Source organism: Chrysoperla carnea, chromosome 1 (genome assembly GCF_905475395.1).
Source record: "Chrysoperla carnea chromosome 1, inChrCarn1.1, whole genome shotgun sequence".
Classification (NCBI taxonomy): domain Eukaryota; kingdom Metazoa; phylum Arthropoda; class Insecta; order Neuroptera; family Chrysopidae; genus Chrysoperla; species Chrysoperla carnea.
In genome coordinates this window covers 19,962,458-19,989,213 of record NC_058337.1, presented here as the reverse complement: position 1 = coordinate 19,989,213, position 26,756 = coordinate 19,962,458, and the positions used below count along the sequence as shown (strand labels likewise).

At 30.3% G+C, this 26,756-nt stretch overlaps 2 protein-coding genes across 2 annotated transcripts; both read left to right on the top strand.

Annotated features, from left to right (window-relative positions):
* The first annotated feature begins 997 nt into the window (after positions 1 to 997).
* On the top strand, positions 998 to 10,137 carry LOC123293535 (glutamate receptor 1-like). Its single transcript, XM_044874430.1, has 5 exons — positions 998 to 1,387; positions 3,961 to 4,245; positions 6,225 to 6,499; positions 9,512 to 9,709; positions 10,035 to 10,137. Exons 1-5 carry the CDS (start codon positions 998 to 1,000, stop codon positions 10,096 to 10,098), a joined length of 1,212 nt encoding a protein of 403 aa, XP_044730365.1. The 3' UTR covers positions 10,099 to 10,137.
* Positions 10,138 to 18,358: 8,221 nt separating this feature from the next.
* Positions 18,359 to 26,158, top strand: LOC123293447. Its single transcript, XM_044874315.1, has 7 exons — positions 18,359 to 18,472; positions 19,521 to 19,894; positions 21,316 to 21,733; positions 23,249 to 23,533; positions 23,689 to 23,963; positions 24,908 to 25,105; positions 26,092 to 26,158. Exons 1-7 carry the CDS (start codon positions 18,359 to 18,361, stop codon positions 26,156 to 26,158), a joined length of 1,731 nt encoding a protein of 576 aa, XP_044730250.1.
* Positions 26,159 to 26,756: the final 598 nt, after the last annotated feature.

The following is a 26,756-nucleotide window of genomic DNA, read 5'->3' as shown; positions in this document are numbered from 1 at the left end:
ATATTCATCAACGAAAATCAATAGTTTTACCTAAAAAAACACGCCAAAAAAGATCGTTGCGAGGCATACTTGTATGCTACGAACCAAACCCCCATGGTCACGAAGTGTGTATGTTAAAAAAGTTGGTTTCCAAATTGAGGGAATGAGCTATAAAAATCGGTGTGAACGACTTTTCTACCACGACAAGAGCTGTCACACCAAATTTTCTAGAAAATAGATAAAATTTTCCACAAAATAGATAAAATTTGCAATAAAATGGTCTCTTAAAAATTAATTTCCATGAAAGTGCAAAATAATTGTGGTTATTAAAAATATAAAAATTTATAACAAATATTTCTGCCAGGATAAACACTGGCACATTAGCCCCTATTGTTCTGTTAAATAGTTTTAATTCATATGCGAAATTTCGAAATCCGTGTGCAGTGCAGTTTTACTGTCACCGGCACCCTGCCTAATAGTAGGTATATAGGTTTTTATAGCAGGCTATATGGTACTCGATACAATTACTCTTTATTGTAGTGTTTTATTTTCTTAATTCAATATAAAAAAATAAAATAAATAGGCAATAAGAATTTTTCTTAATTATAAAGTTAAATTTTCTTAATTCAAAACTATAACCTAATAAAGTAAGAATGTTTTTAAAATACTATAGATTCGTGTCCGGTTATGGTGGCTAACCCACGCCATTCTAAAAACAAATTTTTTTTATTTTGTTGTATATGAAATGTTAAATAAGTGTGGCTATGAAATAATCACATAAAAAAACAAATTACATTAAGCTCAAAAAAATAACAAGCCAGAAGGGCTCCTTTGTTCTCCGTTAATAAAACACCTGCAATCTGAGATGGCATCTTATCCATAATTAAAACTTCATTTATCCCTTATGAGCCAAGTTCTATGTTTTTATCATTAAAGGAACAAATACTTCTTATATTCGGAGTGCTTACATTATTCTGTTAATATTTCAAGACATCCTAATATTGATGTTGTATCGAAAATGGGAATCCCAATTAACAAATTAGCAACTGAAGTAATGAATGCAAGTTTAGTTTTTACTTATGAACAACTATGGGGCTACCGTATACCGAATTCAACAAATTGGAGTGGAATCATTGGGCAATTACATCGTAAAGAGGCACAAATTGGTGGAACTTTTACATTTTTTGCAAATAATCGACTTCCAATAATACAATACATTCCATTCGTTGCTAAAGGAATGCCATTATTTATATTTCATCAACCAAAATTAAGTGTTATTGCCAATATTTATGAATTGCCATTCAATATAGATGTTTGGATCGCCAGTCTGTTGTTCATTATTGTGACAAGTGTAACATTATACTTTGCTGAAAAATGGGAGATATATTTATATAATTTCGAAACAGAAGTGAGTATTAGAAAACGTGTTCAAAAACGTAAGTACAGAAAATTTTTCTTTTTGGAAATATTTTATGGATTATTTAAGGTATTTCGATACCAAAGAAATGAAAATGATCCAAAAAACTTTAATTATGAATTAATCATGTCATATGTAAACATTTGAACTACGTTGATTGCAAAATTTTATTTTAAAATTGAAATGGTCAAAACATTCCTATCGTTAACAATTCATTCCTAAACAGTTATTTTCAGTTTTTTTTTTTTTTTCTTTTTTTTTTGCATCAATGTATTCACTTTCGCGTTCCGTAGATGTAATTGTTCTTTTAGATACAAAATTCTTTAAATACACCCCTACTTATCTCGGGACTGATTTCTTGAATCGTTTCCCTGATTATCTGTTGTGGTTTACATTTCTATCGTACTTTTCAATTTGTAACACCCTGTAAATTTGATGTCAAAAGTGAATAGCTGAATATTAGAAGAAGTTCTTTTTTGAAACCTTATAAAAAAAAACGTTTTCCATATGGACCCAACTTAAGTAGTTACGCATTTTTTATAAGAGCCTACAAATCATTAGTATTTCCAATTACTGATTTGCTTGTGACTTCATTTGGCTTATATCCAACTTCGTTTGGTTGGAAGTATTTAAATATTAAATAATTTAAAAATAAAATTCTCTTGAGCAGCAGAGGCCAGGGCCGAAACTACAATAGGGCAACCGGGTCCGAGCCCGGGGTCCTTCTGAGCGAAGGATGAAAACAGAAAAAAATTACGCACTGAGAAATTTTGACCCTGAAAAACATTTTCTTGACACTTAGTCAACTTACATAAAAATATTTAAACCTCCAGTTCAATTTAGAAGTGCTATACACAAGTATAAAAACGTCAAAAAGCTGTTTTTTCTCTTGATGAGAATCCCTCCCAGTTACTATATAGACTGTAAAGGTGTACAAAGCTTTAAAAATCGCGAAAATAACAATGTCTTCGAAATATATATTGAAAGACAAAAAGGGGAATGGAAGACTTAATCTATATAGTAATTGTAAACTCTCTGCCTTAATTTTGAGAGGCTTTAAAAATGCCCAAAGCCAAAAAAACTTGCCCAAAAATAATGGGAAATAAGTAAATAAATATATAGTTATGTAGATATATATTATATCAGACATCTCCAAATTCCTGTATACGATTTTCTAGGTGTAATACAACTTTCAGGAATTCTCGACTTCGTCTTGTTTACTAGACCCTTTTTCCGTTGACTATTTACTAGACCACATCCATACATACAATTAATTACATTTATGATGTGGATAGAGTCGGTTACTTCGTTCTTATCTAAGCGACGACAATGTGATCAGCCAAAGTTTGAGTAGACAAACAGTTAAAGTCTATCGCTTAAGACCGCTTGGCTACTTAGGCTCTCTTAGGCTTTACTGTGTGTGTGTACATATCTCAGTGTCACAAAAAATGTTACATATAATACTATATGTAATCCGTGCATTTTTGACACTGAGATACTTCGTTGAGATACGAACGTACGTCCGTAGTCATTTTTTTGTCGTTGATATCGCGCGAACAAAAAGTGATATCTACTTCGTTGGGTTGCCAATCGAAACGTAATAACAGCAATATGATCCGAGAAGAATTTCATTACATTCGATCAAGTCGTTTCGACTCGGTCGAGATTTTATTTTTTTTTTAGTTTTTATAACTTTTTATTATACTGGGAACTTATTCGTGTGGACCTCAAGGGCCGCACCAGACTCTACCCACGGCTTGTTATGATATCGGCTTGAATTATTATATCAAGTTATAACCATTTTAAACATGAAGTTTTGTAAAAGTGATCGGAATCTTTTATAACTCTTACTAAGTTAAAACTTACTAAATTAAGAATATGATGAAATATTATATAAAAATTCCCTAATAATGTAAGGTATTCATGTACACAGTATAGTCTTCATTATATAATACTTTACTCCTTTAACATTTTACCTTTTTCATTTTGGTCTAGTCTATATGCTGTCGTTGCCATATTATAGTTTTAGCCACCTTTTAATCTGAATAGCCACTAAAAAAAAGACCAATACACTCTAGCTAAGCTCATATTGACTCAAATCATCTTTGCAGATTAAAAGAGTTAAATAGATTTAAAAAGATGCGTTCAGGAGTTCTGTTTTAGAAGCGCCTCTAAGTTTTCAGATACATAATTATAAAGATATATATTTTATATTAAATATATTATGTGATTAAATAAATTTAAAAAACACTTATTTTATTGCTTAACCACTTTATTATAATTTTATAAAGACGTGTTTCGGATTTTACTCCATTTTCAACTGTGAATATGTACAACAGATTCATCGTATTTATACTAAAAAATGCGTTAAAAAAAATGCGTTGTTTATTGTATAAGTTGTATGATCTGCGTATGTTTAAAAACAATTGTGTACAAAAATTAGAATAAAAATATATACAGCAACATTAATGATAAAAATTAAATTTATTGAATCGCATAATATATTTAATATAAAATGGAATACCACAAATTAAAGCTCTCTACTATGAATATATATATTTTAGCGTGAAAAATCATTATCAAATAATATTGGATGGACAGAAATCATATTCATGTCCATTGGTGCAGTTTGTCAACAAGGATCTGAGTTTATTCCGAATCGTTTACCAGGAAGATTTATAATTATTATCCTATATTTGGGAATCATGTTTTTATTTACATCATACACAGCTAACATTGTTTCTTTACTACAAGCACCATCCTCATCAATTAAAACTTTGGAAGATTTGGTAAATTCTCGTTTGGATGTTGGAGTCATGGATTTGAGCTACAATCACATTTACTTTCCGGTAAAAAACAATTCAATTATAAAATACTATAGCGGGCTTAACGTAATCGAATTTGTGTAATGAAAAAATGAACTGTCTGTACTCAAATAATTAACGAATTTTTATTGTTAAACTTTTATACTACATACAATTATAATACAAGTCACAACACTTTTATTTTGATGTTATTATGATAGATGAGCTCTACACTTCATACGTTCTGCAGTTAACTTGAAGAGTGTGTATTGTAATCTGACTTATTGTAATCTCTCGTATTGACCGATTGTTATCTGACTCGTATTATAATCTGACCGTATCACACGCTGTGCACTGTTTATATAGTTACAATCAACAGTCTAGCAAATTCTAGAACTGTCACGTATGTTCTATTGCCTATATATTGCATATATATATTACTTGTATATGTTTTCTATCTTTGTTTATATCTAATGATATTGTTTATTTCTTTTTAGAATTGTTTAGATTACATTTGCTATTGTATGTGAATGTTAATTGTTAACTCCAAAATACATTTAGATAAGATTCATATTATATACCGGATGTATCAGAAGAAAACGTCAATATACAAAGGACTGATAGAGTATGCTGAATCAAGCATTTTGGTATCATAAACATTTGTCCGGAAGGGGCATAATTCGTAGTTATAGTCCTCAGAACGTTGAAAAGCTTTTTTTAATTTGTGTTCCGTTTTCGGAAAAATGTTTCAAACATAGGTTGTTGCTAAAAGCGCCCCGCACACATTCAACTTAGTTGACAAGATATTTGACAATATGTAATATTGACAACTTTGTTGCAAACATCAGTAATACAGTTTATTATATAATGAGCGCAACTCTAGGAAAATTACAGTTTATTTTATTAAGTTAATAAATACATTTCTCAAAACAATTAAAAATTATTTTGTTATTGTATAATAAGTATATGCCTAAACTGATTTCAATGTACTTCAGGATTTTTATTTATTTTCGTAATTACTTTTTCAGTAGTGTTTAATATTTTTAAAATCAATGTTGAAAGTTGGAGAGCGATGAAAACATAGTAATTAAATATTTTTGTTAAACTTATCAAAATGTTAGTAAAATTTTGTAATCGGTTAAAAAATTAGGACGTTATTTGGTTCACTGTACGTAATTTTCTGGAATGTCGTAAACCTTAAATCGGAACTATATAAGAAAATTTTGGCAGCTACTTATCTGAAACTTTTCCTATTGAATTTGATAGAATGTTCTGCAATTGACAATTTGTTATAAAAGAAGAATATTCGAGAAAATTCTATGGGAATGCATAAAAAAATTGTAAAATATTAAAAAATTCGTCAGAATTATATTCAACATTGTATAAGATTTATAAAAATTCTGTTAACAAACTTTTAACATCATTTGAAAATTGAATTTTCACAATTAAAATAATCCACATATAGTAATTAACATAATTAACACTATTGAGAGTGTTGGATGAGACATTAAGTTGTAATTACGAAATCTTTGTAAAAACTAATGTTGATATTAAAGTTTTCAACTTGGTTGGTATGTGTGTGACAAAAAAATTCGACTTGATTATTAACTATGTTGTCAACTAGGTAGGTTGAATCCGGCGCTTAACTTTTTGTTAAAGACAGAAAATGTTTGCTCTTAATCTTACATTTTTTAAGAGCAAATTATTCGAAAACCGTTATAGATAGAATAAAACTTTAAATTGCAACAAAGATTCTCCATTAAAAATATCAAAAAATTTTGATCATAATATTTTTCCGAAAACCTGACGGAATAGGAACAAACGAGAAACAATGGTCAATGTTTCTGATACATATAGTTAGAAAACAAAATAGATACGGTACAAATCTAAAAAAATTCTCAAAGTTCTAATGTCTGCAGCCAATATATATACCAAAATACTTGTTTTAGGATACTCAATTAGACTCCCGAATATTTAATCCATTTAATCTGATACAACCTATATATCATTGTAAATATTTTTAGCAAGCTACAGATCGCGTGCGAAAAAAATTGTATGAGAAAAAAATAGCACCGCCTGGTCAAAAGCCCAAGTTTTTGGGTTTTAAAGAAGGTATAACACGTATGCGAAGTGGTCTGTTTGCATTCTATATGGAACCGAGTGCGGCTTTTAGATGGATTAACAAGAACTATTATGAACATGAAAAATGTTCACTTGACAGCATAATTTATTTGAACATTCCACCAGCTCATCTTATAATTCAAAAACATTTACCATTTTTAGAACATTTCAGAATTGCGTAAGTAAACTAAAATATGAAATTAACTCTGGTATCTAGGATGATCGTTCGCACGTAATACAGTAGAACTCCAATTATCCGAATTAATGGGGACCGGGACCCATTCGGATAATCAAATATTCGGATAATCGGAGTTTTTTAAAAAAAATTGACATGGGAGAGAAAAAAAAGCTACGTTTTCATATTGCACTATTTTTTTATTGAATTAAATGAAAGAAACATGATATTTTCACATGTTTTAAATATAAATAAAATGTACTTATGTACAAGTTTATAAATAAAAATCATTGTTTTTTAAACATCTCCGTCAATGTAAGCTGTTTTGCGGTCTTCATCCGTTTTCGGGCAGCCAGGTCGCGCATATACACGCAAATAGTGAGCGAACGCGCAAACACTGACTTCGCGGGGGGGGGGGAAGAATAATAGCGCACTTAGACTTTTTTTGGACAAATTTTTTTCTGAAAGTGATTCGGATAATCGGCGATTCGGATAGTCGGAGTTCGGATAATTGGAGTTCTACTGTATCTATATAACTCCATACTCAGAATTCGTAGAGAATCCTTGTAGAGAGTGAATATAGCACACTATAACTGACTGTAAGATTACTTAAATAATGTCAAAAACAAAATATATATTTAAAAAAATTCATTAAAATTTTATAAAAAAAATTTTTTGTCTGACGCCATTCCGATGTGAAAATGAATATTATCAACGATAACAAATGATATCTCTAGGATATTTAGACCCAGTTAACGGGGTCAAATACATCATTTTTTGGTGTCGCACGCGCTAATGTGAAATAATGCAATCTTTTATCTTCTATAAATATATAGGAGACTTTCTATAGATATAGATAGTCACTCATCACGATATCTCTGAAACTATAAGACCTAGAGACTTGAAATTTGGCAGGAATATTCCTTTTGCCAAGTAAAGGTCAGCTAAGAACGGATTTTACGAAATTCCACCCACAAGGGGGGTTGCGGGGGTGTTCATGAATAAAAAATTCATATTTTTCAATTATGGCTTTCAAAACTTGGTCAGATTGTTTTAAATTACATTTAGAAATTTTTTTAACCTTCGGAGGGTAGAAAGGTGTAGCGAGAAAGTGGGAAGGAAATATCGAATATTTACAAATATACCTAAGTGGGGTATCAAATAGAAGAGCATGACGTGTACATTACAAAACTGCTATCCAACGCAAGGAAATGTGGAGGGAGGGGTGCAAGTGGGGATGTTGCCCAGCAAAGCGGGTAGTTTCCAACTAGTAAATTTATAAACACTAAAGGCACTCAACATCAATTAATTAATTAACTCAATCAATTGATTTTTTTGTGAATAAAATTATTTTTTGTACCAAAGGACAGTAAATGTAGCTGTTCCTAGGTACAAATGGTTAAAAATGTTTGTTTTTATTTTAAACTTACAACTTTTTCGAGATCCGAATTTTTCTAAGTTAGCTCAGAAGTCTCAATCTACAAGACCTATTTTGTTTTTCTAAAATAACTGCATTTTTTGGCCTAAAAACTCAATTTTACGATTTTCCGGAAATTGATATTGGTGAATGGACCCTATTCAAAAAAAACCAAAAACGAGGTGAAACAGAATAAAAACCACTATCTTTCTCGGTATACATTTTATTTTTAGAGTCAACCTCCTACTCGAAAAAAAATCATTAAAAAAGTCTTTAAAATGGCCATATCTGGGTCCCAGGACCTTTAAATGACCTTTAGTTGGCGGAAAATTGTACTGTAGCTACATTTTTTGGCTAAAAATTTTTTTAATCTGACCACTCTGCCAAACCTAGATTCAAGAAAACCGAAATATACATGTTAAGTTCAAATTTCGCGCTTAAAGATGACCATATCTTTTTTACCTCACCCCGGGGAGTAAAATGACCAATTCCCATAGATTTAATCTTTTGTGTATATGTTACAGAAAAAGTTGATCCTACAGTAAGAGTTAACTCTTCTTCGATAAAACTTACTGTCACTGGTCTTCTTTTCAGTAAAAGTTACGTGTTGAAATTTGATCAACATGAACTAGTCAGAGTTAACTATAGCTAGGTAAAATATACTCTCACTGTCTTGAGACAGTATAACCCAAATAAAAAAGACTAAGTCTTTTTTAATATAGGTATACACGGTCAAAAACTAATAAAGGGTGAGGTTATACCCACACTATCGTGTGTTTAGCGTGAGTATCATGTAATTTGGAGTAGTTGATTAGCGTGAACAGAATATTAACTAAGTTTTTTGCGCTTTTCTCAGATTTTCAGAGAATTCCTGAATGAACATAATCACAGAGTTAACCAAAGAACCAAAATAGTCGTTGACCCTGTGAAGTCTTAAGATAAATCTTCTTCTGGAAAAGTCAGAATTTATTATTCGATTAAATGTTTATACAAATAATGTTGTTATGGTAAATGCAACGGCACAGCCTTCCTTGTACTATTAATTACTTGAATAATTAATAGCTAACGGAAAGATGTATCCGTTACAACCCGTGCTAACTCGACCCCTAAAGACATGGCCAAATTGTGAATCAGTAAATGAGCGCAAACAGAGGAGATTTTAATTCTTTCTCAAAAAACTTAGATAATATTCTGTTCACGTTAATTATCTACTCAAAATTATCTTAACGTAAGACTCACGGTAATCACACAATAGTGTACCTACGTATAACTTATCGTAAAAAACTAGACTAATAGAAATGTAGCCTATCATTTGTTACAACAAGGAATCCGATATAATTATTACACTTAAGCTGAATTAATTTACTTTCATCAATTTTTACTAAACCACAGCAGGTATTAAACACTTCCAAGGAAAAGTGTGCTTACTCATTTTCAATCAACTGTTATTGGTGTTTTTAGTAAATTTACTGTGCCTAGAGAGAGTAAATTCTTACTGACAATCGACTTTTCCTGTAACATATATGTATATATGAATAATGCTAATAACTTCACAAATTTAATCATTTGACTAGATAATTATAAAAAAAATTTTTCAGATACAATCGTATACTCGAAACAAGTGTTTATGTTCATCATTTCAGACTCTTACAAGAACCTAGACCTCGTTGTGAGAACGCAGGTGGAGGTTTTGTAAATGTCAGTTTGATGGATTCATATCCTGTTATGTTAATATTTATGATGGGTATAGGAATTTCAATGTGCATATTTTTGCTTGAATTTTATTCTAGTTTAAGGTAAGGTAAATTAATATTGAAACTGAACGAAAATCATTTTATAAGCAGTAAACAAGGAAACCAATCCTAGTGATTCAGTTCATTAATGCTTCTTTACTCTTTACCAATTAAAAGTAATTTTGGATTTTTAAGAGTTTTATCTATAACATATACAATCCATAGACCTATACATGTCCATCCATAAAATTATATTAATAAAGTAGTGAGTCGTTACTATGGTAGCTCCCTGAAATAAAAGCACGGAGCGAATAGGTACACTTGATAAATAAACCATTCAACAAACATATTTAGAATACAAATTAATAGATAATAATTTAATTCGTAGGATGAAGAGTTTTAAAAAATACGTTATTAAGAATCTCAAAAAAAGCAAGAAAAGAATAAATTGATTTACTTTCAAACATGAGAAAATATTCCAAGTTGCATACAACCAATGTAGTAAATTTACTAGACAGCTATATAGTGAAATATATTGAGTTTATAAAGTTTGTTGTGCTTTGAAATATAGATTTTAGAAATAAAATAATAAAACAGATGTTTATAAAGTCACAACATGTATAGCTAATTTCCACAAATCTGCCCCTAATCTGTTTGTTAGCCAATTGCCGCAAGAAATGAAACTATAACTTTTGTACTGATGGTGGAATTTTGAAAAAATTTCTTGAATTGTTCATCGATCTTACATAATACATGTAAAAAACGACCATCCTTAAAATTTATATATATGTATATATAATATACATTATGGTCGAGCGGTCTTAGTTGCGGGTTCGAGTCCAGGCAGCGGCATTGTCGTTGCTTGGATAAGAACGAAGTAATCGATTCCACCCACATCATAAAATATAATCGTATATATACGAATGTAGTTAATATATATAAAGATTAACATATAATGATGTGGGTGGCCTCTGTTATAAGGCAAATGTCAGGGAAACGGAGGTTAAACCTCATTATTACCCCATTATTATTAATTAATAAACATTACATATGTTTCTATACGATTATGTTTCTGTAAATTCTCAAGCGGTCGCAAGCCCGATTTGAATAAAACTTGATATCAGAGGTTTGGTATTTGAAAGGTCAAGTTCGTTAATGAAAAACATCGACAGAGAAACAAGGGGTGAGGGGTGCACAAAGTACAAACTTTTAAACTTTTTCAAAATAAAAAATATTTTTGTATTTTTTGATCAGTTTTAAGCAAAAAAGTATTCTTGCGATTTTAAGCAAAAAAGTATTATTTTCTCTAGACGCTCAGTTTTCGAAATAAAAATTCTTTAAGAAAAATGTGTATTTTTTTCATCTCTGAGGGAATTCGTTTATTTAACGCAGCTCTTGCGTTACGAATTTTTCATCTTTAGAATAACTCAAAAAAAAGATATAACTTTATATTGGTTAGTTACTTCAACTAAATTGATATTGGTTAGTGACTTCAACTTCGAAGCGACTTACATGGATCAATGGATAGATGGGTAATGGTACATGGTACATGTGTATAATACCTCTTGCTTAGATGCATTACTAAACGGATGTATTCTGTCATACTACAGATATGTATATGCCTAGATGGTACAAACACACATGGTATATATATATATATATATATATATATATATATATATATATATATATATATATATATATATATAAGCGATTTACCACTGACTGACTCATCACGAAATCTACGAAATTATCGATCCGATATTTACTTAAAATTTCTCATACTTACCTCTTTCGTGACATAGACGTCCACTAAGAACAGATTTTACGGAATTCCTATCCCAAAGGATTTTATGTAGTTTATAAGTCTGTAGATATAGTCATAGAGGTAGAAGATACTGTTCACTATCATGACGAGTTTCTACACACACTGAACCCACCGTGAATACCACCTCATATTCTTCATCTAAAAATTGATGCACCAATAATGTTGTTGCGTAATTTAAATCCCCCAAAATTGTGTATTGGCACCAGACTACGAGTAAAAACCATGCAAAGAAACGTTATCGAAGCAACAATTTTTACAGGAAAGTATGAGAGTGAAAGTGTATTCATTCCGAGAATCCTTCTGATTCCATCGGACTATCATTTGGAATTTAAGCGTTTGCAGTTTCCAGTACAATATTTAATACACAAGGTTTAAAATTAGCCGGGGTAGACTTACGAAGTGACTGTTTTTGTCATAGTCAATTTTATGTGGCGTGTTCAAGAGTGAGTTCACTTGAGGATCTCATCGTTCTCCAACCGGATTAACGTACGAAGAATGTTGTTTACAGAGAAGTTTTGTAAATGTAAGTAAAGTATTTTACAGGTTTATATATCTTAATTCATTATTCTGAGCTTCATGTACATGAAATGTTATTAAATGTTAAAATTAAGAGAAATAAATTAATGTGGTGAAAAATGGAAATGTAGTTGTTATTAATAAAAATTGTTATAGAAAACGTAAAAATATAATTGATTACAAAATTTAATTTAATAGATTAAAAAAATTAATAAATATTTTTTATTAAAAAAAAAATTCAAAATTTGTTCTTAGTTTTATGGTGGCAATTTTTTCGTGGTGTAAGTCTACTGGAGATCCCGCCACAATAAATAACGGGAACACATCCCATTACACAGTACCTCATGGGTGATGTGGAAATCTATGTATTCACTGACTGGCACCCAAACAAATTTGTGAAGAAAAAAACCTCCATCCATAACTAAGACATCACTAATAGTATATAATATCAATTAGAAGCAATTATATTACATAAAAAATTTAAAAAATAATTAATATAGTGTTTCAAAATGTTTCACAACTGATTTTTCAACCGATATTTCGCATGTTATCGATCAATTAATCAAGCGCGCAATATCCGCACATATTCAGGCAACTATCAAAGAAAATTTTAAGCACAGAAACGTTTATAAAAAAGCACGCGTATATGATCTATTGGAATTTAAAGAAACATGGCTTTTGGTCGATAAAAGCGATTTTTGCCCAAACTTTTCAATATTTTTCAAATTTACTAAAACGATCTTCTTGGGCATATTAAGGACAAACTTTTCACTAAGGGTCGTTTAAAAATATATTTTTTTTCAAAGAGATATGGGCGTTTCAAAAAAATGCAATTTTTAACAGTTTTTTTTCAATAAATTTTTTATTTTATAATTTTTTGAGATCTAACTGGGCTAGATCGATTCGAAATTAAAAGTTACGCATTTTTTGTTCGAAACTTTTTTTTATACAAAGCGTATTTTTTAAAAAAACTGTTTTTGAGCAACTTTGACAGCCATTTTGAATGTCTTCCGGTAATTTAAAAGTGTAAAAAAAATAGTGCATTGAATTCTACGGAAAATTTACGACTTTTTACATGTATTGGTTTGCTGTATCTCGGTTACTAAAATTTAACATTGTGCTCAAAATAGATAGACTAGACTAATCTATTACTAACTATTTTCTTGCTTTAAGCTATTTTCTTTGAAATAATCTGAAAAGTGAGTAGGATGTGAATAATAACGGATGTTGGATCATCAGTTATACTTACCCTTTAATTTTTCAAGTGGAATTCTGTAACAAAATATTAAAACTTTTTGTTATTAATTATATTGTTATTAATTTTTGAAATTTCCTAACAATTTAATAAACTTTTTTAAATATCTATCTTTGTCTCATGTTCTTGAATTGTAAATAATAATAACAAAGCAGAAAAATTTTGCTTTTTATTTCATTCAACACAATTTGTCACCACATTTTCAACCCTTAGTCTTTGTCACCACATTTTCAACCCTTCAGTAAAGATATACATTGTTAATGTTCAGCGGCCAAACAAAATATTTATTCAATATTATCTTTTGCGATATTTAGCAAAACACCTTTGATACAGACCTTAGTAGCAATGTACTTGAATAGCTTAAATTATCCCTTCCACTATACTTATGGACAAAGGCTAAGAGTATTGCCGAATTTGACGGTCTTTCCATATAAATTGAAAGGATTTTGACACGTATACGTATACTTTGCCGTAAAATGAATATACCCACAACAGTTAATTATCTGTATAATAGATCTAATATTAAAACATGGTTAAATAAAATAAGTGAAAACAAACAATTGACTGAGTCAATTGTTGAAATAACGTGTATAGAAGGTGTTGAATATTTTTTTTTATAAATTAGCAGAGTATAAAACATCAGCACAATATTTATTCGGTTTTCGAAAATTACGAAAATTTTCGATATTATTTTCTAGAATTTTTATTCGTTTTTAGAAAATGTTTCACAAGAACACCATTTGAAGTAATCTGCAAATTTCTCCCTATCTTTAATAGTTTTGGAGAAAATGGACACCAAAGTTTTGTCCTAAGGGAGCGTTCAGAAACCACGTTGTCATATTTTATCCCTTCTTAGATCCCTCCCTCCCTTCATGTAACCTAACATAGTTTTTCCTGCAACCCCTCCACCCACTCCCTGAAGGAACGTGGTTTTTTATCACAAAATTTTCTGTTTTCTAGTACACATTAATTAAAAAAAAAAAATTAATTTAAATGAATAATAATGATTTTTGCTCAATATATTTTAATATGTTAATATATCTTTCATATTTATAAACAGTCTCACTAAAACAGTCTGACTCAAACAAAAATTTTCATTTGAAGAAAACTACTTAGCTGTTACCTCCTTCCCCCCGTTACGTGGCTTGGCTCAGCGTAGTATTCAAACTCACCCCCCCCCCTCTTGACCAGGCTACGTGGTTTATGGACGCTCCCTAACTTGCGCTCTTACGGTTAAGTAGGTTCCTTTGCGAAAAAATTGTACTACGGACCCAAGACCCAATTGGCCTATGTTGCTCATTTACGGACGGACGGACAACCGGACATAGACTAATTAGGTGATTTTATAAACACCTATACCAAAAATTTGTTGCATCAATATTTTTTGGTGTTACAAATTTGGGACTAAACTTAGTATACTTTGATATATATTACATATATATACAGAGTATAATAAAGGCATTTTTATGAATAATGGTTAACTGCACAGTAAACAAAGTCGTTACATAAAATATCTGTATTATTTTACTAACATAAAAAATAAATTCATAGTTATGATTAATTGATGTCTCAATGTTTAACAAAATGTGGCACATAAAAAATACATAGATATGTACAGGTACATGTGTGAATTATGATGAATATAGGTAATTCGAAACTACCAATTTTGTGAAAAGTTGACGGATCGACTTGATTTTGGTCTTAAAACATACTTCAATAACTCTACTCGACTATTTGAAACGAAAATAAATATCAAAATTAAACGAAAATGTTAACAAGGAGATTTTAAAGGACGCTGAATAATAAATTCGCTATTTTATCTTTGCATTTAATAACTGCCATTTTGAATTTTCACTTTAGAATTGAAGCTCGAAAGCTTCGGAGTTTAATTTTACTACACTTTCATTATTTATTTGCTTTTAAAATAGCAGTATTTTTGTTTTTAAGTTTTTTATTAACTATCGTAACTTATTTTCGATAATAATAACTTTCGTTAAACAGGTGACCTTATTGGCCACTTTTCATAGCAGAAACTGTAATCATTGACCTCGAAAATTCGATGCATTGAAAATTTTAGCACGCTTTCGTTTCTTAATTTATAACAAACGACAATTTTCGTTTATTAGTTTCGTTGTTTATTTTCGAATATAGTTTATTCTCAACTTACTTTATTAAGGAAATTTTTAAACTTAAATTAAGTCGATCTGTCAACGTCCTTCAATACATAAATCCGAATTTTAACCATCAAGGACAAATACAATTAAATACAAACTGTCTTAAACAAGGATGGCTAAGTTATCAGCGTAGCCTTAGTGCAGTACGTACTGCCCCAATCGTTGTATTATTGAAAACTCTTTCGATATCAAAGCAAACCCTTAAAGTCATTGTCCTTCCTAGGAGCGCTTCCTCTATCAACCCTAATTGTCGATAAAGTGCAGCATCCACTGAAAGATCGTTTAAGAGTTTTGTGCAAGAATGATATCAGGCTTATTGTTTAGGTATGAACACATCGCGGAATTCTTCCTATTTCCTGAGTATGTTGCCCCAAGCTGTGCATGTTTTAAACATCTCCTGGAGCCTTCCAAAAATTATGTCCTAGACCTGCTGTATCGGTGCTAGGAAGATGCCGTTAGTACCCGGAGACTTGTAAAGAACAAATCCTCCCACACCCCTCTCACTTTTAAAATGTTTAAGATAAGTTTTGCCGTGGTCCCACACTCCTGTCTGCCCTTCCTCCATCATGCCTCTGATCACCCGGCTCTCCCATGGTAAAGCCAGGGAAATGCGTGGACTGGGAGTTAACCTGAAAGTTCCAGGCAACCCAGCTTTGCAGTATTCTGCTTGAATATTAACTTTTGCACTCAAAGAGTCACCACCATGTTATTGTTACCACAACTCTCTCCACGAATGTTTTTTCGGATTTTTCACTGACCTAATATCTGGATCGATGCTATTATCAACGCTTTCGCGAAAAAAATCGAAAACTTGAATTTGTTATTTAAGTGAATATCCTAAATAAAATTATTTAATGCAAAATATATACTGGCGTTTTATTTTATTTGAAGTTGTAAAAATTTCATCAAAATTGATTTAGTAGCTTACAGTCTAAATGTGACACTGGGTTGTGTAAAAAAACGCACATTTACTTTTGTAATTTTTGTGAGCGAACATACTAACATTTTACAGGTTTACTAATCTGCAAATAAACTTTACAAAATTTTGGTCAGGACCTCATATATTTTGTAGGAATGCACTATATCGATCACGAGCGAGTTCATACTCCGATTCACCCATCACCTTTTTTGGGGTTCGAATCGGCGCTTACAAATATCGAATTGATAGCACAGACTTTTCTTAACTCATTATTCTGAACTCTATCCAGTACCTACACATGCTATGATTTCTAAATCAACCTGTACTAACTGATAAACAAGTTAGACATTTTATTATTTACCAAATAATTAAATATCATCGTATAATATTATTACTAAGAAAATCTCAAGAAAATTACTTTTATGTATGTTTGTTTTATATGCACATGCAAGTAGGAAACATTTCTTCATTTGTATTTACTTACCAATTAACTATACGCTATAAATTTATATGTGGTGGTAAATCACGGTGTCTTTATTATGTGAATGAGACTGTAATAAAATGAATGTGATAAATTTAAAAATGATTATAAAACTGATACTATTATTTTTAAATTTTCAAATAGGGTACTCAAATAAAATAGAAATAATTGCTGATGTAATTAAATCATACAACAAACCATCTCAAGTTCAAGCATTTGTATGTTCTCAAAGAGGTAATTATATTTTTTTATTTGTGCAAAGTCAGGGTCGAGTATCTAATTTTTTTAAGAACATTCTGATTAAAATGTAACGCGGCTCTTTTTGTTCGTAATTTAATTTAGAAGAAAATAATTTAACTTTTAGAACTTGTCCTATTTCATTGTAAACCTCTGTAAGAGGCCCCCGAAAACAGCTCAAATATTGTAAATCATAAAAAATAGAAAAAAAATCTATGTAGGGGGTTTTTGGGGTCACCAAATTTAAATTCAATCTGAAAGAAATATGAAAATTCATTATTCCGTTTTTCGAAGAAAATACTCATTTTTATCATCAAAATGTTGCAAAAATAAAATAAAATTTAATGAAATAGCGCCTCTAGAGGGATTTTAGAGGTCGTTAAATCCAAATCTGAACTCAAAAAATTTGAATTCAGCGACCTCAAAAACCCCTGGTTACTATTTTTTATCAACAACAACAAGTATCAACATGTGTATTTTTGACTAGAAATAGAATTTTTCGGACGCTATTTTTAAGCCCAGATTTGGATTCAGCAACCTGAAAAACCATCTAAGGACACTATTTCCCTATTAATTTTTTCCAAATTTTGGTGGTAAAAATGACTATTTTCAGCGACGAAAGACATTTTCAGTCGCCATAATGAATTTTCACATTTTTTTCAGCTCGAATTTGGATTATGCGACCCCGAAAACTCAATCTACATAGATTGATATTCTATTTTTTACGTTTCACAATATTTTAAGTGTTTTCGGGGACTTAACGGAAGTTTACAATGAAAGGGGGGTCATGGGCCAAATTCTAAAATTATAGCAAAAAAAAAAAAACGAACAAAATGAGCCGTGTTTCATCTTTATCACAAAGTTCTCAAAAAAATTAGAGTTAAAAACTCTATTAGCCTGTACTATAAAGCATACAAAAACTAATAGTGAGTGTTACGGCTTGTTTAGGCAATCGAGAAATGCCAATATTTCGGGTTCAATGTGTAATTTTCGATAGGAAATAAAAATTATTATTTTTCGCTTATAACATGCATCGGGAAGTTATACCAGCTTGAAGTTTATATCTATAGAGATCGAATTTGTAAAAAATAAAACTTTTGGCTACATTCAGACATGATGTCATTAAAACTCCAAAAAATGACTTCTTTTAAGATTGTTTTCGGTTTCTTTGAGATAACTATAAAACAACTTCAAGCCTCAGTTTAAATTAGTCCCCTTGAAATAAAAGAAACCGTTTTATTAAAATAATTTTCTTTTTTAGATATTTTAAAGTTTGCTAAATCATTATTTAATATGAATATAATGTTTGGAATGCAGAATATATATTCAACACCTTTTACTAATATTTTTCCAAGTCATGAAATGGTTTTTATTTTAAATTTAAACTGTACAAATTCTAATCAACTATTACAATATGTAAGAACTTTATAATTTTCTAATAAACTATTATGGTCCAAAAAGGCCACTGCATTTCCAGTATATCTGTTATATTGATGAAAATCATCAAGAATGTTTGTAAAGAATATGTGCTATGATTGCCTGGATTCCGTGTGACCCCCAAGAGAGGGTAAATAAATTTTTTAATTAAGAACAAAAATCGCCTGGAAAAAAATGACCCAAGTTGAGGCAATCACGAGTGTCAATGGAGAAAAAGCACTGAACTCAAGTGATGTTAAATGGTCGAAACTAAACGCTAAAAAAATCAATCCCAATTCAATCTGCTTGATGGGATATCAAGTTGAAATTTTTATAGCATGCTTAGGACGTAAAAGGTAAGATTGAGTTCGTAAATGAGCAACAATTGGGTCTTGCAAACCGTTAGAGATAGAAATAAAGTTTAAATGTAAAAAATGTTCCTTATAAAAAAATAAACAACTTTTGAATGAAATATTGTTTTACCCACGAGAGCGTAAATAAGGTGCAAATTTTTTAGTATGTATTATATGGGAATATCAGTTACATGTGTGTGGCTATCTAAGAGTGGATATCTATCTTTATTTACATGACGTAAGAAAAAAAAACAAAGGAATGGGTCACCAACACCGTCTATACATGGTATTTCAACAATTAACTCAGTCAATTGTTTGTTTTCACTTGTTTTCTTTGTAACTACTTAAATCTTGAATAGATAACATTCGTGATTGCCTCAATTTGGGTAATTTTTCATCCAGACACTCATTTTTTTCCTTGAATAACACTTTGAACTCTACAATTTGTCATAAGTTCGATCACTATAGCATATGGACCAAGTAAGTATGTGGATTTATGATAAAAATTTCTTCCCTCCTTCTATTTGGGGGCTTATTCTATACAAACGTGAATACCATAATTCCTGATGGTTTTCATTAATATAACAAACACCCTGGAAATTTTTTAGTGGTCTCTTGAACCATATTACAATATGTAAGAAGTTTTCATTATTATTTATCTAAAATTCATTTATTACTGAATAAATGTTTTGTAGGCCAATGATATCAATTTATTTCGATCACCATATCGATGGATAATTTATAATGATAATATTGACATCAATTACGAAGATCATTATCAACAATTTTTAGAAATGTCATCAAGTATTAATACTTTAGTAGATTCTGATATCATTTTAATATTACCCATTAATAATACAGATTATAAGTTAATACAAGTTTATCAAGAAGCTGTAAATTTCACGTTAAAACAAGAAGATTATGCTTATTGGAACCAAATACATGGATTACATGATATCATTGAAAATCATATAATCGCTACACGACGAATCAATTTAAATCAGGTTGTCTTAAAAACAGTCATTGTAATTACTGATAATGATACCTATGGCCATTTAACTGATTATAAGTAAGTATTTTAGATCCTATGTATGGCTGAAGTATCTACATATTGACGGCATGGCCCAGGATATACTACAGTCCCTTAAAACAGATTCTTTGACCAATCTCTCACTTTTTGCAAACAAGGTAAATTTTTGGTATAATATAGTATTTGAAGCGTAGAATCCAGTTAAAAAAATGACAGCTCTATCGTGTACCAAAAAAAAAAAATTATTGGTCTTTTCTGCGCAGGAAAACTTTTAAAATAAAAAAATAGTTGTAGTATCGATACAGAACGTAAAATTCTCTATAAAAAGTTCATAATCTAAATTTTTTTGTTAATATGGTTGACAAAGGTCAACTCTGCCGTTTAGCTTGTTTACCACCATCAATTTGTTTATCTTCGACGATGTGGATCATAATAATATCCAAAATAACCACGTCTGTTAGAGGCCACAACCTCTGTTTAGCGTCTTGTTGATTTTTTTAACGATTGCTACCATGATATTTATTAGCAGCATTACATGAACCATAAACAGCTGTACAGTCAGGACCAGTCGCTTGTGCTTCCACTGTACAAAGCAGTAAGGAGTGATAAAAGTTTTTGAGCAATCGTTTCCAAAACAAGAAAGTATAAGTTTTCAAATGAGCATAATGGGATTAAAGGTACCGCTTTTTTTTTTATAAAATGGCGGACAGATGAAAAAAGGCATAAAATATGGAAAAATTTTGTTTTTTGAATTGTTTTAAAAACGAAAAGTATGAGAGTGGTAAAATATTTTACAAAACAATATGCAAGGGCTTAAAAGAAGGTAGTTTAAGTTTTTGAATGGTATGAGAAAAATTTCAGTCCGATGATTTTTTCAGAATTACAGGATTTTAAAAGTCAGAAGTTAAATTTTGCTTGGAAAGCGAATATCTTGGTCCAAAAAGCTCGTATGAGCATTTTTAAAGCTTATTTTTAATAAAACGAAACAGACTTTCGAGTGGTTTTAACAAGGTTACCTGATTTGCAAAAAGGGAGAGCAGAACCTCCAACCTGAGTATACAAAAAACAAGAAATCATTCTTGGTTTTAAGAACAACATAAGAAAAACGCCAAGACTCTATCTGCGATAATGCAGGTCATTTTTCCGATTTTCTTACGAGTCTAGTGTCACTATATTCTTACATCAGAACTTAAACACACTTGGCGTGTTTTATACTCATCGCTCACATATAGGTACTACACCAAACAGATATCGATATTAATACCATAATGTAAGAAAATAGAGTTTTATTACCAAAACATTATCAAAATAAGTTTCTACCCTGCAACAGTTATCGGTTTCGTATAAATCTTGCAGTTCTGGGTCCAACGTATCTATAGGTACTGTTATAACGACGACAGCGCTAATATAGGCCAGAGGAAAATAAAAATTCACGCCCATAATATTTGGAATTTTCTTAGGGATCCTGATGTAGATTCAATAACAAAAGCAAATTATTTTATTGTGAAACATGCAGCTGAAATAATGAATGCTTCATTATCCTATATTGTGGAGCGAACATGGGGTTATCGAAATAAAACTACAAATCAATGGAGTGGCTTAATTGGACGTTTACATGAAAAACATGCACATATTGCTGGTACTGCATTATTTATGACAAGGGACCGTGTACCAATTGTTCAGTACCTTACAATGGCTACACCAACTAAATCAAAATTTGTTTTTCGTCAACCAAAATTAAGTTTTGTTACCAACGTTTATCAGTTACCATTTCAAATTAATTGTTGGATAGCAACAATTTTTTTAGTTATTATAACAGGAATGTCATTGTATGTTGCTACTAAATGGGAAAACAATTATAAACATAGGCTTCAGAAGGTTTGACTTTATTCCTTTTGCTTTTAATTTAGGATAGTTGAGATTATATGTTTTTTTTTATTGCACGTGTGAAATTTTTTCTTCCTGAATATAGAGTGCTGGATTTAGGATTTAGGCCTAGGCACGTGAGGCAATTGCCTAGGGTGGCACAATAGACACTTCCAGTAAATTTTTCGATGTACCAAAAACACTGAATCCATTGTAGAGACCAAAAAAATGATTACTATAATAAAATATTTACATTTAAGTGTAAATATATTTATTGAAAGTGTTTTGCAATAACCAATATCGCGCAAACCGAAGCCAGGAAGAAGAAAATGATTATTTAAATAAAAAGTAAATTATTTTTGAAAAATTATATTCAAATTTATAATTATTTATATTTGAAATTAAATTTAATTTAAAAAAATTTTATGTATAAAAATTAAATAATATTTGAAAACAAATATGAATATCAAAAAAAAGTAAAGATAATCACTTCCTCACAAAGCATAAAAGGCGGCATTAAGCCTAAATCCGCCACTGCGAATATATCCGTGTATTAACACTTCAAGCTCAGTGTATTAACACTACTTCTTGATTGTTGTCTGTGTGTACGCATAGCAGGTATTCATTCGTTCGTGTTAGTAGTCATTTTTCATTCACGATATCTTGGATTCGAATGGCAAGTGATAAAGATATCGTATTTGTACCAACCGCTGCTTTGAACACCGATATGTGCTGACAAAAGCAGCATGTAGTTATTGGGATGGAGGAGGGTGTAGAGAAAAATCAAACTTGAAATTTGTCTCTTTAATATTAAGATACTAATTTCACAGTTATTGATCCCAGTACCTCTTGCATACAAAGCGCATGTGGAGCATCTAAAAATATTTCTACAAAACATTTTACCGAAATTTAAAAAATGTATCGATTTTTTTCTCTTAATATTCTGGAACGTTAATGGGGTGAACCATAACGGAAGTATTCTAATCACCAAAAAAAATGTTACGTGATCAACGAAAATATCCATTTTGAGCTTATTTGAAAACTTTTTAACTTGACAAGTTTCGAAATGACATTTGAACGTATCTCTGCATCACAAAATTTTCACATGTTTTACCATTTTAACTAATATTACTGTATATTGTGACGCAGAGATACATAGATACATGTCTTGCGTATGTGACTTAAAATCGTTAGTCATAGAATGCTGAGATTTTGGATGTTACAGATGGCTGTTATAACATGTAGTTCTAAACCACCCCTTCTGTATTTCCTTGTACGCAATGATATCGAAAATTTTTTGATTTCAGATTTCACTAGAAATATTCACTTTGACTATTCCTTAATTCATTTTGAGCAGTTGTACATTGTATATTTAGGGTTTTAAAACCAACAATGAAGTTATGTGGTATTCAAGTCAAATTGTTTTATGTAATTTTCTAGAAAATCAAAATCAATAGCTAGACTTGTAGAATATTATATTATATTTTATCATAAAGGATTATACTTACTTTTGTTCACTATTTCTAGGATGATGACTCAATACGTATGGATGCCAGTTTGGAAGAAATAATATTTATATCCGTTGGAGCTGTCTGTCAACAAGGAGCTCATGCGTTGCCGACACTTGTGTCAGGAAGATTAATTTCTATTCTTTTGTATTTTGCGTTAATGTTCTTATACACGTCATATGCAGCTAATATTGTATCCTTACTACAAATGCCTTCCACAAAAATCAAAACTTTAGCTGATCTTTTACATTCTCGTTTGGAACTTGGAGTACATGACACTGTTTTCAACCGATTTTATTTTCCTGTAAGTTTTTCTGACGAATTCGCGCCAATTTTATTGAACTTTTTCGAAAAAATGCATTAAACGGACAATTTCTTAAATCTTAGACCATTTCTTAAATGTTATAAAATAATTCAGATAAATTTTTCTTTTATGTTTGGTTGCAATATTTATTTAAGGCATCAACAGAACCAATTCGAAAAGCAATTTATGAACAAAAAGTTGCACCCAGAGGAAAAGCTGAAAAATTTATGACCATGGAAGAAGGTGTTCAACGTATGCGTGCTGGACTATTCGCATTTCATTTCGAGGAAGGTGCTGGTTATAAACGAATACAAGAAACATTTTTTGAACATGAAAAATGTGGATTAAAGGATTTATCATATCTTCAAGTTCCGTATCCATTTTTATGCGTACAAAAAAATTTATCGTATACGGAACATCTAAAAATTGCGTAAGCATCAAAATATTATTTCCAGATTTTTAAAAGTTTGTACATCTAAGGCTCTAAGGTTAAAAATTAGTATGTTAATTGAGTTTTAGTTGGAGGTAGAAATTTCTCAAAAAATCATGTTTATCCCATACACATTCCCATTTCAATAAAAGCATCTGATAATTTTGAAAATTAGATAAGGAGTACATATGACTTTAGTTATGGAGTTCTAATGCCCGCTCATGAGTTTCTTTTTATTTGTGGATAATATGAAACTATAATTTGGTGTTTGTGTCGTGCTTTCAGAAATAAGATAAATTAGTGTATTAAAAATGACCATAAGCGATGGGTTGTGGGTAGGTTAACCGATATTTTGTTAGGCAATCCTCTATGTTTGAATTCAGCCTTAATCCTTATTTCACGTTAATTTCATCCTTTCATAAATAAGTTCAGAAAGTATACAGGGTGATCTATAATTGACTGCAGAACTTTCGCTTCCTGTAAGCTGAGAAAAAAAGCAAAAAATCTTCTACACTAAATTTGGATCTGAGACCTAATTTACGAGATAATTAACCTTTACTCTTATATTAATCAATTAATCATATTATTAATTAAAAAAATACATTCATGGAAAAAAAATTGTCCAATAAAACACTACTTAAACATAGGATGTGTTTTATCATAGTGTGAAGGAGTGACCAAAATGCGAAACAACATTCAACATAGTACACATAGTCTTTTATTGCCCGACGCACCTTTATCCTTAAAAAGTCGAAAGACATTAAAACAATGAAAATTGCCTCTAAAAATCATAAAAATAGTCAATAAACTGAGCTCTTTAATTTTCGAAAGGAAAAAAAGTTAATTCGACACGCCTATAAGTATTCTTAAAAATAAAAAACTTTATCTAAACTTACTAGTTGTTACTTCAAAATTATATAATGAATTGTATAAATTATTTTTAGATATACTAAAATTAATGAAAGAGGTTTTAATAATAGAGAAGTAAACCGAATATATACGAAAAAACCACATTGTGAAAGTCATGGAAGTGGTTTTATCAGCGTGGGCTTAGTAGACTGCTATCCACTAGCAGTTATTCTTTGTATTGGTGTACTAACATCACTTTTTTGTTTCTTTCTAGAAGCTTATTTTCATTTGAGGTGAATTCTTTATTTTATTTGAAAGTGTTATTACAGGTACTATGTAAGCGTCCAAAATTTCAGAATATTTTTATTGGATTCGTTTTTCTAAATAATGAAAATTAAGAATTACTTATTAGTTTATTTTGATCACAGATTTAAAACACTTTACTATATTTGTTATACCATGTATATATGAAATAATTCAAGGTATACTAAGTTTAGTCCCAAGTTTTTAACGCTTAAAAATATTGATGCTACGAATAAAACTTGAATATGTGTTTGAATAGGTGTCCATAAAATCACCGAATTAGTCCATTTCCGGTTGTCTGTCTGTCTGTGATCACGATAACTCAAAGCGATAAGATATTTGAACTGGAATTTTTATTGCGTGACAAGCACGTAAAAATTGACGTCGATTTCGTAAATGAACAACATAGGTCAATCTTGTGAACCGTTAGAGATAGAACAAAAGTTTAAATTTTAAAAATGTCCCTGAAAAAATAAACAACTTTATAAGTAACATTTACATTGAAACTTATAAGGAACATTTACATTTAAACTTCTGTTCTATCTGTAACGGTTTACAAGATGTGTACAACGGACCCAAGACCCAATTGACCAATGTTGCTCATTTACGAACTTAGCTTCACTTTTTACATCCTAAGCACGCTATAAAAATTTCAGCTTCATATCTCTTCGTTTTTGAGTTATCGTGTTTACAGACGGACAAACGGACAAACGGAAATGGACTCTTTAGGTGATTTTAAGAACACCTATACCAAAATTTTGTTCGTAGTATTTTGTTTGTAGTTCGTAGCAATATTTTTAAGCGTTACAAACTTGGGACTAAACCTAGTATACCTTGATATATATTACTTATATACATGGTATGAAAGCGGAAAATTCGCACTAAGAGATGTCACGTGCTTATAATTATACCTTAATTTTTTTTAATACCCATTGAAACGTTATGTATACTTATTTGAAATTTTGTAATTTTTTAGCATGCGTAAAGACATACATAAAAAAATATACAGATGTTGTGAAAGAAAACTCAAAAAAATTGGATGAAGTTTTTTTTTCAAATGTTGTGAAAAGAAGTTACGCAACACACTACTAAAAATATGTATAGCTTAAAAATTACTATATTATTTTTAGATTATCATCGTCAAGTACCTATTATCCAAAAATAACAAATTCGGACAGTTAGTTAACAAGATCAATTTTTTAATCTGCAACTACTAGAATGCCTATTTTAGGAATTAATATTAAAAATTGAATATGTAATTTAATGTAACGATATTTAATTAAAATCCTGCAATGACTCGACTATGCTTTCATTCTTATTTTCCATGTTTCTTGTTTTGGAAATGTTTTGAAGTATTTTCTTTTAAGCAAAATAATTGTATTCGAATACCAAAAAGAATTCGTTGGTATTCAAAATTTTAAGTCTCCGAACCATCATCCGGTGACTTAGTGGCCAGTATCGGATAATTCAAGTTTCACTGTAATTTATTGGAACTATGTGCCTTACAAAGCTCACAAGTAAATAATTGTTGTTTCGTATTCATACTGGGGGGTATTTGTTGTAATTCTAAAACATTTTCATCAAATGTTTCGTCTTTAATAATGAATTCTGTATTTATTTGTTTTTCAAGTTCAGTATTTT